At 37.8% G+C, this 20754-nt stretch overlaps 1 protein-coding gene across 4 annotated transcripts; it reads right to left on the bottom strand.

The window, feature by feature from the left end:
• Window positions 1–138: 138 nt before the first annotated feature.
• LOC106932752 (B-cell receptor CD22-like) lies at window positions 139–20610 on the bottom strand. Of its 4 annotated transcripts, XM_088009541.1 has the most exons (12): window positions 20539–20610; window positions 9259–9366; window positions 6794–7147; window positions 6452–6676; window positions 5415–5681; window positions 4762–5016; window positions 4424–4681; window positions 4063–4323; window positions 3818–3896; window positions 2688–2751; window positions 1830–2005; window positions 139–1518 (listed from the first exon to the last, which is right to left on the bottom strand). In XM_088009541.1, exons 2-12 carry the CDS (start codon window positions 9338–9340, stop codon window positions 1443–1445), a joined length of 2097 nt encoding a protein of 698 aa, XP_087865667.1. In that variant the 5' UTR covers window positions 9341–9366; window positions 20539–20610; the 3' UTR covers window positions 139–1442. The 4 variants fall into 4 exon arrangements, with proteins under 4 accessions (XP_087865667.1, XP_087865658.1, XP_014867097.2 ...); XM_088009532.1 differs by lacking the exon at window positions 20539–20610 and having other exon boundaries at window positions 9259–9679; XM_015011611.2 differs by lacking the exon at window positions 20539–20610 and having other exon boundaries at window positions 2688–2748; window positions 9259–9678.
• Between the last annotated feature and the right edge of the window lie 144 nt (window positions 20611–20754).

A 20754-nucleotide genomic window follows, 5' to 3' on the forward strand; every position in this document is an offset into this window, starting at 1 on the left:
ACGTTTAAAAGAGGAAAAAAAAAGAAGAAAAACCCGCAATGCAGCTGTGAAATGATGTCAGAGTTCACAGATCACAGCACACAGTCACTGGTGCATAAAGAGACGGCCACAAAGAAAGAAGGCAGTGATAACAGAGTCTCCAGCTGATATAACAAAGATTTATGTAGATTCTTCCAGAGAAGAAAGGAGAAGTCGGTACAAACCTATAACAGCAGTCGCTTTGAGACGTAACAAACCGGCACCCCGCTTATAGACTCCTGTATCAAATCTTCTTGGTTACAATCAACAGTTTGTGACAAAAACTAATAAAAATATAAAAAGCTTAAATTCTTGTAGACATGACGTCTGCTTCAGATCGGGTTTTATACCTGTGCAGTGATTTGGTAAGATATTCCATCAGTGAATGGAAGCAACTGAAAGTCTCACATTTGAACACACAGTCAGTCTTTTTTAACACAAGCACGTGTATTTGGGCTTCAGTGATGTGGCTATCAAGACATTAATACAGTTACAGCTAGCATGCACAGTATAGTTCATTTTGTTATAATAGTTGATTTTGTAACTTCAAGCAGACTGTACACATATATAGGAAGTTAAAATGATTATGCAACCTGTTCATTTGGCAACAGTGAGTCATCACTTTTTCTTTTTTTTTTTTTTACAAAGAAAAAGCACATATTGCTGATAAAACAATCCATTTTCTCCCCCATTAGTTTAATAAAAAAACACCTGTGGTCACCTTAAAACTCCCACAGTCTTGAGGAATGGGGATCATTTGGATCCCACAAGTTTTTTATTCTGTGCACTGTTACAAGTTTGTTTGAGTGTGTTTGGTTTCAGGAACTGATGGTCTGACGGGACAGCCCCCTCGCTGTCCGACCGTGACATGAGCGTTACGCTAACACTGTGGGAGCGTTAATGGTCTGGCTGTTGACTTGTAGAGCTGGTGCAATGCTCTTACTCAAACCTTTTGTTGCTAAAGGCAGGATTCATTATATGGCTGAGGTGTTAAATGGTCCTGGGGGAAAAAAAGAGTTTGCAACAGAAAGACTGTTTTTGTGGGTGAGGAGAAATCCATCCACTTCATCTCATTACCTCACATCTATCAACCACGTTTCCTCCTGTTTGGGAAAGTTTGAGCACTCACTCATGGGTTTTAATTTCATCCTTTCAATATCTTCCAGATGACGTCTTCTCTATATATATGGTGTTACTTTCTGTTTCAGTGTGTCACAAAGCAACATTTGTTGAAATGTCCTCTTTTCCAGCAATAATAATAATGACAATATGTATAAAAGTGAAATTCGAAGCAGAAAGTCCATTCACTGGGCATTTTGGTCCATCCTATTGTTCACCTGGAGGCTGACTGCCAAAGCTACAGGTAAATATAATGAAAAAAGAACAACTAGACAACCACAAGTATGTCTGTACAGCAATAAATATTAATTACCCGGTTTAGGTTTATTTATTACGCTGTATAAAGCATTTGAATCATCTTCGGGTTCTGGGTTTTCAGTTCTGAAAAGAAAAAAGAAATGAAAATGCAACATGAATAGCTTTGACTGAGTAATCTGTGAATAATTATTTTACTTGGTAAAGCAAGTCAAATCCTAAAAGAGAAACCCTCCATAATCAGGCTACTCTAACAGGTGTATATATATATATATATATATATATATATATATATATATATACACACAACATTTCACGAATATTTTCTCTTTACTAAAGAACATTTCACCAGCATAAGGAAATATTGTCTTCTCTAATAATTTAAATGTTCTGTTTCTTAATGTTTACCGAGCACGACGTTAGCGAGAGCTACCTACCTCTGGCTAAACTTGACAGTAGCGTACTCTACGTTCTGCTCTCCCTCTTCCTCCAGATCAGCTGTGCCGGTTTTACCAGGTGAAAAGTTTTCATACACAGGATCTCTCTGCTTCCTTATGAACTGGATGCTGGCGTACTGAAGGTCTTCCTGCGACTTCGACAGGCTGCCTTGGCTCTGCAGGACCAAATGCATTTCACAGTCAGTTACATCTATTATGAAGTTATAATCCACACAAGTCAAAAAAACAAAAACAAATGAATCCAGAAATGATGTGTAGCGAAGCACAATGATGTAGGAACATTCTTACTGAAATTTATTACAGACCACTAATAAAAACCCAACCAGCTGATATGAATTGGTACTAATCAGAACAGGATTACTTTTTAAAAGCTGGCAGATTTTATGTCTTCGTAAAGTTTCTTGCGTTCAACACTTATTCCGTAATTCCAGTTTGTCCGCGGTCCGGTGGGATCGCACTGACCCTGTGTGCGCCAGGTTAATTTGTTAAGACTGCGTGAGGGTTCACAGACTTGTTTATTTTAATGTCTTTCTACATGTTGATTCGTTTTGTTTCCAACATTTGGGGGATTTTCATTAGAGAAGTACAATTAGAAACATATTTACCAAGATATAATGTTGATGGCACTAATCTCTTAAAGAAAACCAAGAGCCACTGACTAAATGGCATTTTATTTCCATGACATATTTATTATTACTGACCCCACCAGCCCTGATGCTTTGCTGCTAGCTCCACTCAAAACTTGCTAACTTTTTACACGTTGTTAACAGAAGTCGAGATGTGTTAAAAAAAAAAAAAAAGAAAAAAAGAAAATCAGCCTCTTATTTCCCATCTGACCTGCTCAATGTTGTTGGGGTTTCCTCCAGGCTTAGGCGGTGGTGTTGATGTTCTCCACTTTCTACTAATTAGAAAATAGTTAGTGGTCATTAATTGTTCCTAAAAATGACCGCATGGCAACAGTGCCTATAAAAAAAAGTATTCACCCCCTTTGATGTTTTACTCATTACTTTTACAAATAAATCATGATCAACAAAATTTATTTTTGACAATATGTCAAATACCTTCCTTTTTTTAAAAAAAATAATGGATTTAATGTCAGGATCGTGTTTCTGTGTATTTATTTTTAGAGTTTTTTTGTCTTCAGTTTGCTCGTCTTCCCCGTTGATTGTTCCCAGGTGTGTCTCGTTCCCTTGATTACCCCTGTGTGTATTTAGTCCCACCTGTTGTCTGTGTTCTTTGTCGGGTCCTTGTCTAAGTTTGTGTAACGTATGTCCACGTCGTCTTTGTTAGTCTGCCCGCACAGTTGAACTGTGAAGTCCTGTGCTGGCATTAGCTCATCGTGTCAGTCTTTGTTGTCACTGCTACCGGTATTTAGCTGCGTGCTAACTTCTGTGCCGTGCCGCCTGTTTTTGGACTGTTTGAGCTTCTTCACCATTAAATCCTTCATCTTAATCACAACCTGGGTCTCAGCATCCTCTCCTCACCACAACCACATCAATCCTGATATTTAATTAAATTCCAGGGGATGTCCAGTGGCTCAGATTTTTTTTTTGTCCATCTTCTGACTGATACTTTCCAATAATTTATTGGAGTGTTCTTTTGTCTTCATTCGAGACACAGTCACTCATTGTGGATTTGGATTTGTATGTTTCATTGTGAGGCTGCTAGCCCCAATTGGCCGGACCTCGGTTGAATTAAATCTGCCACTTTAACAGGGTGAATATTTACACAATTGCATTTTATGTTTCATGTTTTTAATTTATTGTCATTACTTTCTAGAAATCAGTTTTCACTTTGACATTTAAGGTTTTTGTTTTATTTTATTTGTGAAAAAGCCAAATTTTCTTGATCATGATTGATTTGTGCAAACTTTAAAAAGGTTAAAACAACCAGAAGGGTGAATACATTTTATGGACACTTTAGATGTAAGAATAAGAAATATGAAGTTAAAAAAAAGATTAATTTACCTCGATATTAAGACAAGGAGGAATATCATGATCAGCAAAATAGAAGCAATAGTTCCAATGAGTATATACATTAATGACACTGAAAAGAAAACACATTTAGTCATACCAAGTTGAAATCTTTAGTGATTCAACAAAATAAAATTCTACTCTGGTTTTTATTGGGTATCCTCTGTTTAACCCACATTTTGCACGCTAACTATGCCTAGCATAAAGGTCATTTGATGATTTAAATGATAAACGTTTACCTGCCACAACATTCACAGTTACAGTGGCGTTATGCCATCCTATCTTGTTCTGGACTTTACAGTAATAGTTCCCATTGTGTTCATTTTGTATGTTGGTGATAGTGAAGCTTTTTTCTGAAGCTTTTGGTGCCTTTTCTCCCTCTTTGTACCAGCTGTAGTTAGCTGCTGGGTTGGCATCACTGCTACATGTCAGAGTCACTGAGCTGCCCTTCATGATGTCACCTGAAGGACTTAGTGACACTGAAGGAGATCTGGGAGCATCTGCAAGAAAAAGTAGGAGTTGTGTTTGTTTGTTATTTATAATAATGCCAGAATATAAAATTAATAAGTGGAAGACATTCTTTAATGTGCTACTCCTTACATTTAACGTCAATATTTACTCTTGAGTTATTTTGTCCCTTCGTGTTTGTGGCTGTACAGTAATATTGCCCAGAATCATTTGAATTGATGGAGTTGAAGATGAGATTTTTATTTGATTTCATGGGTTTGTTGTCTTTTCCCCTGTACCAGGTGTAGTTAGCTGCTGGGTTAGCATCACTGCTGCAGGTCAGAGTCACTGAATTTCCCTCCATGATCTCACCTGAAGGACTTATGGACACAGAGGGAACCTTTGGGGCATCTGACAAAAACAATAAGTAGACATTTACTAAGCATGAATGAAATGGAAATACTTCCTGATATAGAAAAATGAAAACTTACAGAGAACATCTAGAAACAGAGATGAAGAGTTACGTTCTCCATGCTGGTTCTGAGCCTTGCAAACGTAGTTTCCTCTGTGCTCAGAGCCGACAGCGACATGATAAACCTTCGATCCAGTAAGAATGATTTTATTCTCCTTGTACCAGGTGTAGCTAGCTGCTGGGTTAGCATCACTGCTGCAGGTCAGATTCACTGGGTTACCCTCCTCTACTGTTCCAGAGGGGTTCACCGACACAGAGCAGCTCTTTGGACCGTCTGAGTGAGGAAACAAAATGAAAGCCTGAAGTTGGATTTGTATGTTTCAAACTAGATTACAGGATATATTAAAAGTCTACGGCTGATTTTCTGAACTTGTTACCCAGTAAATGAAACGAAAAAAAAACAACAACAACTCTGCTTTACTGTCTAACCTTCAAACACTCAAGTTTTTGTTATAAATATGAAAATTCAAAAATCAGACAGGAAAATCTGAGTGCCACACTTCAGAGGTTTGACTTAAAGTTCAAGTTTTAAAAACATTTTCAACTTCCTGTCATGACTTTCTGATGATTATTCAGGCTGGGAGAATTACATCCACAGGAGTTTTCCCTGGTCAGAAGCTTCCCATTCAATCAGATTATATCAGCAGTAGTTCTACATTGTATTTTACTCACATTTCACATCAATATTGATACTTGGAGACGTTTGGCTTCCCAGGTCATTTCCAGCTGTACAGTAATACCTCCCAGTATCAGAGACCTGGATGGAGCTGAAGACTGATTGTATTTCTGTTCTGAGAAGTTGACCATGTTGACCTTCATTCACCCTGTAAATGTTGTATTTAGCTGCTGGATTAGCATCACTGCTGCAGGTCAGAGTCACTGAAGAGCCTTCAACAGTTTCTGAGGGCGTCACTGACAGAACGGTGGTCCGAGGAGCATCTGGAGAAAACATGAGAATAATAATTTAGATGAAGCTCATGACGTTGCAACTTAAAACTCAGAATCCCAAATATCAATAAATTTACAAAAATGTAGAGATAAATGTATTAAACTTTTGGCATCACATTCAAAATTTAGCAACAACTGTGAGGACTTGTGTTAATGTAATTTCTTGGTTTCTTAATTTCAGGATTTTTATTTTTTCTAAAGTCTCAAAAGCTTTTTTACACATTATTCATTGTAATGAGATATTTATGTGCAGCATTTTGAGGAAAGAGATTATTGTAACACAATTTGAGATGTGACTGTAACATTGCAAAATAATGAAAAAGCAAATCACTGTGATATCAGGCTGCAATGGGAATCTGATGGAAAATATGTGGAAAGAGCAACAGATTAGGGTGATGGGAAAGAGGCTCTCCAACCTAAAAGATCTGCAACTTATTACCAGAGATAAATAATCAATTATTTAGTGGAGATGTGTGAAGGGTTTGTGCCAAGACGGGTTTTATTGCTGTAACCTCGCTGAAGTGGAAATTGATTTTGAAATGACATTTTTGTAGATTAAAGCAGATGCTTTTATTTTCTCTCCAAACAGAAATCGCAAAAAATTTACAATGTTTTGAACTTTTGAGAGATGCCTGTCAAATCAGTAACTATAACAAATTTCTTGGTTGAATTAAAAATATTTTTAGATCTAAACCTGCCAGGTGAATTAATATTTTTACTTTAAATATTTCCATCAGAGAAGTGCAGAGATACAAACTTACACACTGCAGGAGATGGAACATCCTCATGTCCTTTTATGGCACATTGATATCTGTGTGTGGTGTTAAATGAGGACAGGAACACATTTTTATTCTCTGTTGTGATTGGTGTTTGATCCTCCAACCAGATGTAGGAAACTGGACGAGGCAGCTGACAGTCAGTGTGACATGTCAGCTGGATCCTGGTTGGATCGTCTAACCTGTTTACCTTCACCTGGAGCTGTGGATCTATGTGGACAAAAAAAATCATAATTTTATGAAAATTACACAAGTAGATTTATTTAGAGGTTAAACTGTAATATTTGTAACATCTTAAAACCAACTGACTTAAATAGTAACTTTTACCTGTGACAGATAAAGAGACTCCAGGTGAACCAGCGTATTTTCCACTTTCACGGTTTGTTGTGAACCTGAACTTGTACTCTTTTGAGTCAGTTTGTGTCACATTAGAGATTTTCAGACTGCAGGATTTTTCTGTACATTGATATTTCACACGATCTGAATAATCTCTATCATCTTTCAGATCCACATAATTTCCATAACTCACTTTTGTAAACCAAAATGTATTCACTATAACAATCCGTACTTTTTCATATATGACTGGGTAAGTATAGTTGCAGCTCATTTCCACCGTTGATCCTTTTAGGGCACAAATGGAGGGACTATAACTCACAGCCCAGCCATTCTGACCACAAACATCTGGAAGAAAAACAGACATTAAATAAACCTTAAGTAAACTGTTTATGTAAACATATTTTTATGAATCTTAAATACATTTTCAAAATTATAATAATCTGTCTGCTAAAATCTTTTGACATTTGAAGAATCTGGGGTCTCGTCTACAAAGGCTGCAAACATAAAACATTTATATGCTCTTGAGTTTCCACACAAAGTTCAAATCAGTGATCAAAGTTTATGAACTAACAGTGGATGTTTGTGAATTCACAAGTCGACTCTTTCTGCACCTTTCAACTTGTTGCTGATTCTTAGAAAACTAGAAAACTGTTAATATTGTAAAAACAACGACTGTACAATCTATGATGAACAATTAATACGTCAATATATTGTAAGATCATCAGTGCATAAAAAAATCATCCACAGTCCAAAGTTTTATGGGCCTTAAGCAGAATTAAATTTGCGATCATTCTTCCTATTAACATCAATAGAAATTTTGTGGAATCTGGGAGAGAGAGTTGAGTTTAATCAGCTGAATATAAAAGCAATGAGATTATTGATTATTAATTAATGAGATGATTTGTGAACAAACTGAACTCAAAGATAAAAAATGGATTAAACTTCAAACCTCAGATTATAACTCCTTGTAATTTTTTAAAAAATCTTAAGTTAAATGGTGCACAATTTTAAATTGGTTAATTCAACAATGTTGAAAGTATAAAACGTCTTAATGGTGATTCTTAACCTCAATAAACAATTTTAGATCCATTGTTTATGTTTTGGCCTCTAGTTTGCTGAGCCTCAGACTGGCTCTGGTATCAGTCATGTGGTTAGGAATAATAACAGCAGCTTTATCATCATTATTATTATAATTATCATTATTATAGATGCATCAATGTAAAGCTGAAGAAAGCCTCCTAGGATGATTTAAAGTCAGTCCTTCTGTGTTTGGAGCTGCAGACGATGTTTCCACATGATGAGTCTCTTGTTGCTGTTTTCTGTCACCATCTGACCACAAAGTGACTGTCAGATTAATCCAGGCTCAACAAGTCAACACTGAACCAAGCTTTATTAGCTGTTCAGGATTTAATATTCAATAACATTTTATTGATCCCCAAACAATCTGAATGGCAGTCAGATTTATCAGATTACCTTCAAATTAATTTGAGCTGGTCCAACATTAAAGCCCAGTTTACAGTGAACTCTTTCCACTAAGATCCTGGCTGAGTTTACAGCAGCTGTGAAGAAACAGGCTGCTGTCATTCTGTCACTGTAAAAGTGACAGTACAGTAAAAGTTCCTCTTCTACACTGAAGAAAACCAGACGACTTATTTCTGTCTGTCTGTGAACTGAGGAGTTTGTTCTTTCATTTGCTCTGCATTTTGATTAGGATGTTCAGTGTAAATGTGTTTGCCGCTATGCACATTATCACGTCATCCTGCTTTGTTTCCTGGATGTAAACTTTCATCATGATTTAGTCGGAAATCCTTGCAAGTTTTTGCAAAAGTACAAAAGTGAAGTCATTTCTGTATCAGGTTCTAAAATGATCTTAGTCTGACCAAAAGGTCACAAAAACACAGAACAGATTCTCCCCATTTCTTTATTTGTCTAACTAAGATTATTTCTTATTTACAATGGATATACATGTAATACTTATTTATAAATGAAACTTCACGTGTTGGAAAAGTTTTAAAAATATTTACTTTTCCTAAAAGAATTCAACAAAATTCATCATTTTAGCTGAAAAAGTTTTCATCAGTCATTTCTTCATTATGCTCATTGCAACATGACAAAGATCTAATCTAATATGTCAAACACTTAGAGGAAGCTCTTGCAGTGAATTTTAAAAGTATTATTTAAATATTAGCAAAGACGACTGACACACAAAAAAATCTATCTTTGGAAAAACTATATAAAAATCTGTCAGGACTTTTTAAAGATTTCAAAAAGGTCTATGCAGATTATTCATGACCTTTATTCATTCTTTACATTACAACACAAACATCCATAAATATATTGTAATCAATACATTTTCCCCCCTGAATCATTTTGCTTTAAATTCAGATTTTTTTCTTACTTCATAAAATCTGAAATCTAAATGTTTGAAGTGTGAAATAAAGTTTCCTGCTCTTTACCTGCTGCCATCAGAAGGACAATAACTCCACGGATCGCTGCTGAGAAACTCATAGCTGCTGCTTTCATCTCTTTATAAGACATAAAAATGGCAGAGACTCAACTTTAGTCTGCAGAACAAAGTAACAGGAAGTTATTTTCCCCCAGAACCTTATGCAAATGAGATGAAGAAGTTGTTTAGAATGAGCTCAGTTTCCTTCCTCTTCTCATCATCTGTGTGTGAGCGGCTAATGGCGACACATGATGGTAGTAGATAGGTTGTAGAAAAACGGGAAGAATTTAAAATATTCTGCTGTGTAGTTCAACTCTGATGTAGAGAAACAAGAAATGTCTTAGGTTCTGTTTTTATAGTTAAAGGACAATGTGTTTTTTTTTATTAATTGTTTAAATGGATTTCTCAAAAATCATTGTTTATGTGATCAAACATTTGTAGGATTTTAAAAGCTGAAATCTTATCAATGGGAAGTTGAAAATAGAAAATAAAAAATGGTTCAACAGAAAAACATTTTGGATAAATCAGCATCCAGCTGAAATTGTTTTGCTCTGATTTGATGTGGATAAAAGTTTGGTTGACTTGAAACGCAAAGAAATAAACAGATGTGAATCCAGGAAGTTAGTAAGAAGAGCGTAAGAAGGCAGATGTGACGTTTCTGTTCTGATACCAATATTTCTAATAATGATGCAGTTTGAGAAAAGTGTGAGGAAAAACAATGTAGCAGATATTAATGTCCCTTACTCACTGACTTCATATGAATTTTATTTAAATATAATTTGGTCTGGCTGGGAAGCAAATATCACTCTGTTCTCCCACTCAGCCATTGTTGCCGTTGCTTCAGTTTAGCATGCTCTGTTGAGAAATACTCTTTCATTGGTCACATATATCCTCATTCTGGTGTGCTGCTGCCCTCTCCCGGTCATATTCGGTACTGCAATCATCTTCTACTGTACCTTGTTATAGTGTCATGACTCAACATAAAGCAGAACATGATTCTGAAGTGGAATGAAAGTGGCATGTTTTTTTTTAATCTCTTAACGATAAAAATATATATTTTAAATGGTTGTTATTTCTAACCGGTTCCCTTTACTACAGCGGCTCTCAATAACGGCTCTTGTGTAAATTATTTCACTTAAAAAGACAAGAGTCATGGTTCCATCCTTACAAAGTTTATTTAAAGTGAATTACTAGCCAGTTTAAATGGTTGCATAAAAAGGTGGAACACCCCGATTGAAAAGCACAAGACGTCACACAGGAAACAGGATTCCTCCAGTGCCATAGAGGGCGCTATACAGACAGAGAATGTAATGCCTCAGACAGCACCGGATGCCACCAGCAAGGAGGAAAAAACATAGACATAATATAAGAATTATATATTAAAAACACCACTGGAAAATCCAAGCTGAAGAGAAAATACAGTAAACAAATGTTAGAAATGATGGTTCCTATCTCTGCCCCCTCAGATCCATATTCTGACTGGTAAGAAAAATTAAAGACATTCTGACAAATCAGAGTGCCTTTCAAAATATCTTACATGACGTCACCAGGTTTATTTGAAGGGTCCGACATCCGTAATTACTATTCAAAATATGTTGAATGTAAATATGACTAGTCAAAATTACATTTTTACATATCTGAATTAAGAAATTCAGCGTAAACCCCAGTAGTGATGTCACTGAGCTGTCCAAACAGCTGCCTGACGAATTTTGGAGGTCCTGCAAAAAATTGTCAGAAATACCAAAAATTACAAAAAGCTGTGAACGTGAACTTCACAAACTTAAAAACTGTTTCAGAAATCAGACAAGACTTTCCAACTTATTTTCTTCCGGCTCACATGCTGCACTTAAAACGGCTTTGAAGAGCAAAAAGTGCTACTGCCACACATCCCCGAGCTAAAACTGGAGCATTTTCAAACAGTTTTTGCCATTGAAATTTTTAAATTCTAAGAAGTAAACCTGGGATGTTTTGTCTAGACAGAATAATTTTTCAAGATGTCTGAAAAAGAAAACCCAGATAGCACATGATGTTAAATCAACGTTGAAAAATAGTTAGAATCGTTGATTTTTGGTTGAAGTCGACAAATGACGGTGGATCAACCATCAAACAACCATCCAATCAAACCGTTGAAACTGTGACATTGGATCAACGTTGTTTTGTGGTTGGAATCTGATGTCTGAAATGCCGAAGTCTGATTAATGGTTGATTTTTGGTTGAAGACGACAAATGACGGTGGATCAACCATCAAACAACCATCCACCTCTAGCCAAGTAACCAGTGTTGAAACTGTCATTGAATCAATGTTGTTTTGTGGTTGAAATCTAATGACTGAAATGCTAATGTCTGATCAACATCTGATCAATATTGAATCAATGTCAGCTGTTTTGCCTCACCCCTTCCCCTCCTCTCCTCCTCATCAGCGCTCTGGGTCAGAGTATTTTATTACTGAGCGGGGTTATCACATTTAAATTAACCACTGCAGAGGATAGTCGGTGGTGATTCCTTTCTGTACATTTTTTTTACTTGTTCATAACAATTCTCACTGACTGTGTGTGTGTGATATATTGACACAAAAACATCTATAACTTACTACAAGGAGTGGAGCGGTCCACCCCCACCGTTTACATGAGTGGGATGTCCCAAACACACAGCCACTTCGCTGTTGGCTTGTTGGAAAATATGTTAATTCAATGTTGAATTATCATCACAAAGGTTGCATGTTTGGTTGAGGTCGACAACTGATGGTGGATCAACTATAAAACAACCATTCAATTCTAGCCAATTAACTAATGTTGAAACTGTGACATTGAATCAATGTTGTTTGGTGGTTGAAATCTGATGTCTGAAATGCCGAAGTCTGATTAATGGTTGATTTTTGGTTGAAGACGACAAATGACGGTGGATCAACCATCAAACAACCATCCACCTCTAGCCAAGTAACCAGTGTTGAAACGGTGTCATTGAATCAATGTTGTTTTGTCGTTGAAATCTAATGACTGAAATGCTGATGTCTGATCAACATCTGATCAATGTCAGCTGTATTGCCGCACCCCTTCCCCTCCTCCTCATCAGCGCTCTGGGTCAGAGTATTTTATTACTGAGCGGGGGTTATCACATTTAAATTAAGCACTGTAGAGGATAGTGGGTGCTGATTCCTTTCTGTACATTTTCTTACTTGTTCATAACAATTCTCACTGACTGTGTGTGTGATATATTGACACAAAAACATCTACAACTTACTACAAGGAGTGGAGCGGTCCACCCCCACCATTTACATGAGTGGGATGTCCCAAACACACAGCCACTTCGCTGTTGGCTTGTTGGAAAATATGTTAATTCAATGTTGAATTGTCATCACAAAGGTTGCATGTTTGGTTGAGGTCGACAACTGATGGTGGATCAACTATAAAACAACCATTCAATTCTAGCCAATTAACTAATGTTGAAACTGTGACATTGAATCAATGTTGTTTTGTGGTTGACATCAAATAAATGGAATGCCAACGTCGAATCCAGTGTGTTTCAGCACTGGTCCTCCAGCCCCTACAAGTTTTAGGCATTTCCCTAATTCAACACACATGATATTAATTGACGTCTGATTAACGGGGTTTTGCTGAACTGAAAAAACGCAGGTCAGTTTGATTGATGTCAAGGTTTGGGGAAGAACTACCCAGATAGCACACGATGTTAATTCAATGTTGAATTATGATCACAAAGGTTGCATGTATGGTTCAGGTCAATGACAGAAGCTGGATCAACCATCAAACAACCATTCAATTCTAGCCAATTAACATTCATTGATTGAAATGCCACATCGAATCCAGTGTTTTTCAGCACTGGCACCAGGCACACTGCCCTACAAGTTTTAGGCATTTCCCTAATTCAGCACACATGATTTTAATTAACATTTGATTAACAAGGTTTTGCTGAACTGAAAGCATGCAGGTCAGTTTGCCTTGAGGATAAGGTTTGGGGAAAAACTAGTAATCAAAGTGTTCAATCAATCTAAGGTGTTTTTTGCACCCCTCACCACCGCCTGCCATTCAAATGCCCAACCCCCTTCCCTCCACCCGCCAAAAACACACACACACACCTCTTTCCCCCCACCTGGGCCCATCTACCCCTCAATCGGGTGAAACAACTTTAATTTTAAGTGAGGGTTTTTCATTTTTCACATTTTAAAAGATTGTTTTGGCTAGTGGCCTTTATTTGATAGTTAATTGACAGGAAGGTGGGTAATGCAGCAAAGGTTGCCAAGGTCAGGAATTGAACCTGTGACAGCTGTGTTGAGGACTGAGTCCTTGATTGTGGTTTGTGCTTAACCCCTGCGCCACCACAGCACAACCCCTTTTAGGTGAGGGTTAATCACGTTTTAACTTAAGCACTATGTGTTGACACTGAGTTGTGATTCCGTTCTGTACCCAGATTCACTAGCGGAACAAGTCAGCGTTGGGCCAGGGGGCGGGGCTAATTACCGGACCCCTAACGAATCACCAGGCCCCTGACGTTTATCGCCTGCGCTACCAGAAACTGTTGAGCGAGGGGCGGGGAGGTTGGTCTGCGTTTTTTGTTTGATCTTTACCCAGGAAACACATCGGCTAAACCGTGAGTGAAACGGTCACTGGGACTGACTAGTATATATTCCATTGAGGGAAAGTAACTTTAACATTAAATAAACCTTTCTCAACAGGCGGTAGACTTTCTCAGTCTATAATCAGACATTTAAGCGACCTGAAACCGCACCCCCAGCCCCACCCCACCCATAGCTCTGAACCTGCCCAGATTGCACATGATGGAAATTCAACATTGAATTAACATCTTTTGCCAACAAGCCAACAGCGAAGTGGCTGTGTGTTTGGGACATCCCACTCATGTAAATGGTGGGGGTGGACCGCTCCACTCCTTATAGTAAGTTGTAGATGTTTTTATGTCAATATATCACACTCAAATGGTCAGTAGGACTTTGTTATGAAAAAGAAAGAAAATGTACAGAAATGAATCTTCACCCACTATCCTTTACAGAGGTTAATTTAGAATGTAATACCCCCCACTCAGTAATAAAATGCTCTGACCCAGAGCTCTGATGAGGAGGAGAGGAGGGGAAGGGGTGTGGCAAAAGAGCTGACATTGATTCAACATTGATTCAACATTGATCAGTCGTTGATCAGACATTAGCATTTCATTCATTAGATTTCAACCACAAAACAACATTGACTCAATGACACAGTTTCAACATTGGTTACTTGGCTGGAGGTGGATGGTTGTTTGATGGTTGATCAACCGTCAGTTGTTGACCTCAACCAAAAATCAACCCTTCTGACTATAATTCAACGTTTATTTACCGTTGTGTGCAATCTGGGCAGTTTGTTGCAGCCCTCATCACCTCCTCATCTCCCCCTACTCCCTCCCAAGCCTCCCCCACCCAGCCGCTCCTCCCAACCTTCTCCTCTTTACCCCCTCTCATCCCTTCTTCCCTCCCCCTCCTTGAGCTCTGGGTCAGAACATTTTATTACTAGGTGGGGGTTAATCATGTTTCAAATTAAGCACTACATGTTGAGAACATGTTGAGGTTGTGATTCCTTTCTGTACATTTTCTTACTTGTCTGTAAATATTATTACTGACTGTGCATAATGTGTTGACACAAAAACATCTACAAGTCTGTACTAGGAGTTGTACAGTCCACCTCCCCAATTTTACACTTGTGGTTTGTCCCAACCAAAAAGCCACTTTGCTGCTGGCTTGTTTGCTACCGGCTTCTGAATTGAATTCTCCGCTGAGCACTTTTATGGTAAGTTTTTCAATATTACTTTGATCTTAAATGTGTTTATTGAAAAATAAGGGCATTGTTTTGTGCCCATAGTAATCCTGGTTATTTTGGGGCAAAACGGATATTTTTAATAATTGAGGTCATGTCTCCTTTTGTATTATTTTCATCTTACCCACCACTCCAGGCCTAAGTATGAAATCCTGCGAGATTTTGTGGGATTTGAGTTTTTAAAATAGGGCGGGGCCTATTGTTTGGTCTTGGAGAACATGTGGTGGACAAGGAAGTGTAAGGCTGGCTGGTCCAGGTGGGCTTTAAATTGTTGTGATAGTAATCACTTGTTTTTAACTTTTTATTATGATATGCTTAGGGTCGTGCTTAAATGAGCCTCTGTACCAGAACAGCTGAGTTGGATGATTACATGACCGTCTGCAGCCATCAAGAAGTGCAGAAGGTTGTTAATCATCCACAGATTCAATCCAGGTGAGGCAGAAGGGAAACACTTAACATGTAAGGCAGGTGAAACACTGAACTAAACCTGCTAATGACTGATTCAGTCTGTTGATCCTTGGATTGGTAACTGGTTAAATTGAACTGGACTATTGTTACTTGTGTGGGATCTTTATTAGCATATAGACACTTTTTAAGGAATTTAATCAACTTATTTGGAAATATTTGTAGTTGATGGAAGATTGAACCAGCTATTTGATGGAAGTTTATTCTGTATAAATTATAGTTTTTCCAACTACACTATAAATCACCTTTTGTTCGATTTATTTGTTTCTGGTGTGTTAAATAAACCTGATCCTCCCTGAGTTTTATCCTTAGGTTTTCTGATAAACAGCCCTTTATTTTAAATATTGATTTAATATCAATATCATAAATCCTACACTATACTGCAGCTTGATGGGTAAATGCAGTTGTATATGTAAACATCAGTGTTGTGTTCAAGACCACCTAACCCGAGACCAAGACAAGACCAAGACCAGAGTGTATCGAGACCGAGACAAGACCAAGACTTTTGGGGTCCGAGACCAAGTCAAGACCAAGACCGAGGGGAGTCGAGACCGAGTCAAGACCAAGACCAGCGCCCCACGCTACATGATACTATAAAATGTAAAATATGATCGAAATTGCTTCTCAAAATAATCTGAAAGATCCATATTCCCATAAAAACACCTAGATATTAAATACTTAATATATTTTACCAATATTAAATATTCCATTTCTGTGCTAAAAAGTGTGATGGTCTCGTGCCATCCCTAAAAACATAAAGCCCTGGGCATTTGAACATATTGCTCATATAAGAAACCACCACTGTCTGCACCATTAAACATAGCAATTGAGGCAATGCCCTGACGGTAAATAACGCTTAACTACGAACACTGACCAAGGAGCAACAAGCAAGAAGTAACCAAACAGAAGGCGCTCATCGTGACTGTTTTCACTCTCTATCCCAGTACATGAAGCCAGGTAGTCTGACACCATGGCAGACATTACAGCTGCCACTTTGAACAAAAACAATCAAAGAGCATTGTGCATGCTCTGCGTGCTCTTTCGTTCTTGTGTTTTAGTTATTTGTTAATTTAAATATTAACGTACATAATCAAATAAAATAATGATGCAGTGTACACAGAGCATTACAAGAACAAAGAACGGGTGTTCTGTCAGGTCAGATCGTCATACGCTTAGCACAAACTCACGGTGTTCTGTCAGATCAGCATACGTTGTCAGATAGTCGTACGCTTAGCTCAGACATGCATACGCTGTCATTACCATATGATTTTATTTAATCAGCAACATAGAATCATGATGTAGATCATTATTAACAGTTATTAACAGTTGTATGGCATCCAGCTGCAGCCAGACCTGCTTTAAACACACTTTGAAACCACGACAACGCATGTATATCTATCTAGTTATCATATTATGTCATATTTTAAACAATTTAATTACTTATTTTCGTCATAACTTGTTGCGTATACTGACAACTACGCTGACGGTCAGACTTAATGCTCATGCGCTGGCATGGTACTCACTGCATGTATGCTATTCTGACAGCGTATGGCTATCTGATAGAACACCGGCTATATCTGTCAGACACGTCATTACCATAAGATTTCATTTAATCAACAACATAGAATCATAACGTAGATCGTCATACACTTTGTTATTAACAGTTGTATGGCATCCTGACTTAGCGGTTAAGTGAGTTTTACACGGGCGTGTGTTGTAGCTGACTCCAGCAGCAGCCAGACTCTGCTTTAAATACACTTTGAAACCATGACAACACATGTATATCTATAAAGTTATCATTGAAAACAATTTAATGACTTATGTTCATCATAACTTGCTGCGTATGGTGAACTGACAACTCCTCTGACGGTCGGACTTCTTGATGCTTAATGCATGTATGCTAACCTGACAGCGTATGGCTATCTGATAGAACAACGGCTCTCAGTGAGTGACACTCCAGTCCTATATAATAAGTAAAGAGCCGTGGAGAAGAATTGACTGTTTCTGAATGTCACCTCACTATATTGCAGACTTTTGGACATAGCGTTGTCCCATATATGCGACAAGTCAGTCTACACCTCCGCACAATAATTCAGCGCAGTGAGTGATAACATTTTTCATCACAATGCTTATGTGTCTCTGTACAGCTAGCTTTGCTAACATCACGTTAACGGATCTTACCTTCTTTGAGCTACTTTTCTAAGTGACGAAAAAAGTTAGACGTTGTCTCCACCGTCTGTGAAACCGAAGCGCTGCTGAGTTAGCTGTGGCCATCGGATTTCTTACTATTTATGCAGCACTATTATATTACTGATGATTAGACAAACATTTTCTGCCGCTGAGAGGAAACCACTGCGCATGTCCTGGAGCGCCGCGCGTGAGTGAAAGGTGGGGAGGGAGAGTAAAAGGTGGGGAGGGTGGGGGGAGTAACAGAAACACTTAGTTGCTTGGATTTTAATCTGTGCGTTTTGCATCCACTGAAAACAAAGATGTTAACAAATAAACTGGACAGTATGCTGTACTTTAGTGATATTTTCACAGTTGCGGTCTTGACTGGTCTTGAAATAAAATGCCGAGTCCTCAGAGCCCGAGACCGAGACAAGACCGAGACCAAATGCGGTCGAGTCCGAGACGAGACCAAGACCATCAGAAAATGGTCTTAAGACCGGTCTTAAGACCAAGACCAACTTCGAGTACCACAACACTGGTAAACATTAAGATAAATATTAATGAAAGATTAAGATATTAATTTAACAGTGAGTGCACATGGGGAACTATATGGTTTGTATTTGTTCTCAGACCTGTAACCAGTACACTGTTTAATCTTTCATTGTGTTTCAGAACTTTTCAAATGTTTATCATATTTCTAACCGGCACCTTCCTCACTTTTATTTTTTTCAGCTGTTGCTCTGCAGTTTGACCGAAAGCTGACTCTTGAGGACAGCAGCAAAACTGTCAAGAAGTGGCTTCATTATGCGCCAGAATGAGAGGAAGACATCACAAGGAATCAAAGTGACGCCAACCAGAGTCAAACTGGGGTTACCACGACTTGTACTGTTTCCCTACTTCATACAGTACAAAGCTTAACCTCATGGACTCTGTTCTTCTGTGGACAACAGACTGTTGTTTTGACAGTCAAAAAGGAATCAAATATGTTTAAAGATCTGTCCCTCTTTTCTTAAATAAAATGTTAAATCAAACCCATGTTGTCATTTTTAAACTTTTGTACACAGTTTACCCATCATCTGCCAATAATACAGTGTTTAACACCAGTGAAGAAACTTTTAGTGGCATGTTATGATGTAGACCTATCAGACCTAAAATGTACATAAATCCTTAGCTTTCATTCAATATAAAAACAACCCAAATCTGCATGTAGATCCACAGTCAAATGAATGTTGAATCAACATTGATTCAATGTAGAATCAACACAAATCTGCATGCAGATCCACGTTCAGATGATGGTTGAATGAACGTTGATTCCTAACTGATTCAATGTAGAATCAACACAGATATGCATGCAGATCCACGTTCAGATGATGGTTGAATGAACGTTGATTCCTAACTGATTCAATGTAGAATCAACACAAAATATGAATGCAGATCCACGTTCAGATGAAGGTTGAATCAACATTGATTCCTAACTTATTCAATGTAGAATCAACACAAATCTGCATGCAGATCCACGTTCAGATGGTGGTTGAACGTTGATTCCTAACTGATTCAATGTAGAATCAACACAGATATGCATGCAGATCCATGTTCAGATGAAGGTTGAATCACCGTTGATTCCTAACTGATTCAATGTAGAATCAACACAGATATGCATGCAGATCCATGTTCAGATGATGGTTGAATCAACATTGATTCAATGTAGAATCAACACAAATATGCATGCAGATCCACGTTCAGATGAAGGTTGAATCAACATTGATTCCTAACTGATTCAATGTAATATCAACACAAATATTCATGCAGATCCACGTTCAGATAATGGTTGAATCAACGTGGATTCCTAACTGATTCAATGTAATATCAACACAAATATTCATGCAGATCCACGTTCAGATAATGGTTGAATCAACGTGGATTCCTAACTGATTCAATGTAATATCAACACAAATAGGCATGTAAGTTGACATACAGATGATGGTTGAATCAACATTGATATAATGTCAGTAATGGTTGAAACCCTAACGTTGATTCAACATACAAGTCACCGACCACTTTTGATGTTGTTTCAATGTCAGCGTTCAACGTTGATTCAATGTTTCTGGCTGACATTGATTCAATGTTGTTTCAATCATTCTGTGCTATCTGGGAAGCCACCTAGATTAAAAAATGTTCAAGACATCTCCAAATCTTTTGGACATAATCTAATTTGCTCTAGTTGAATTTTATATCTCCTATCTATAAATTCATTTAATATATGTTGATTTCTGGAATCACTTAAGATGAATCAGAATTATGACTCGGAACAAAAAGTGAGATGTCTTGAATTAACAACTTCATGGTAAATCTGATATCATTTATGCAAGTCAGAATATAATTAGAAATATCTCAAATGTCTATTTTATCTAGTCAATATAGATATCTTAATTGTTATATCTAGTCATAAACTAATTTTAAATCTCTTTAATGTGAGCGTGATGATGCTGATTTTATGTTAAGATGGCCTGCCGCACAAAGCCTGCCTGAACAGTTCTTTCCCGCCACGCCGTGCCAAGGCAAGAAGGGCAGAGCACAAAGAGCTTGATTTAAAAAAATAAATAAATAAGAATAACAGCAGCTTCCCTGCAGCCAGCTGGAGCAGCAGACCCATTTCTCTGGTTGATTAATAAAAACTAACCAAACCCAAAGTTCCTGTGATACATAAAACAAATATTAGCAGAACTAGTTTCTGTTAAACACAGAACAGAGACAGACGGCGCCTGATTACCTGCAACAAAGCAAAGCAACTTTATGGAAACATGGAAGGAGAAACAAAGTCAAGCAGTTGGGTCACATACCAGCTCTGGTCCAGGTGAAGACACAGGAAGAGAAACAGAACAGGACGACCAATAAAAGTTGATCAATTGGTGAACGGGATGTGAACTCTGTCAGGGTCAGCTCAGGTTTCTGCTTCTTGGATGTTTTAGGCGGGTGTCACTGACCTGCTGTGCAGCTGGACCCCGATCCGGGTCCGTTTCGTGGATCTGTTATGAAGTGAACGTACATTCAGATCG

This window comes from Poecilia mexicana, unplaced genomic scaffold (assembly GCF_051168715.1).
Source record: "Poecilia mexicana isolate PSO_F unplaced genomic scaffold, ASM5116871v1 scaffold_2, whole genome shotgun sequence".
In the NCBI taxonomy this organism is placed as follows: Eukaryota; Metazoa; Chordata; class Actinopteri; order Cyprinodontiformes; family Poeciliidae; genus Poecilia; species Poecilia mexicana.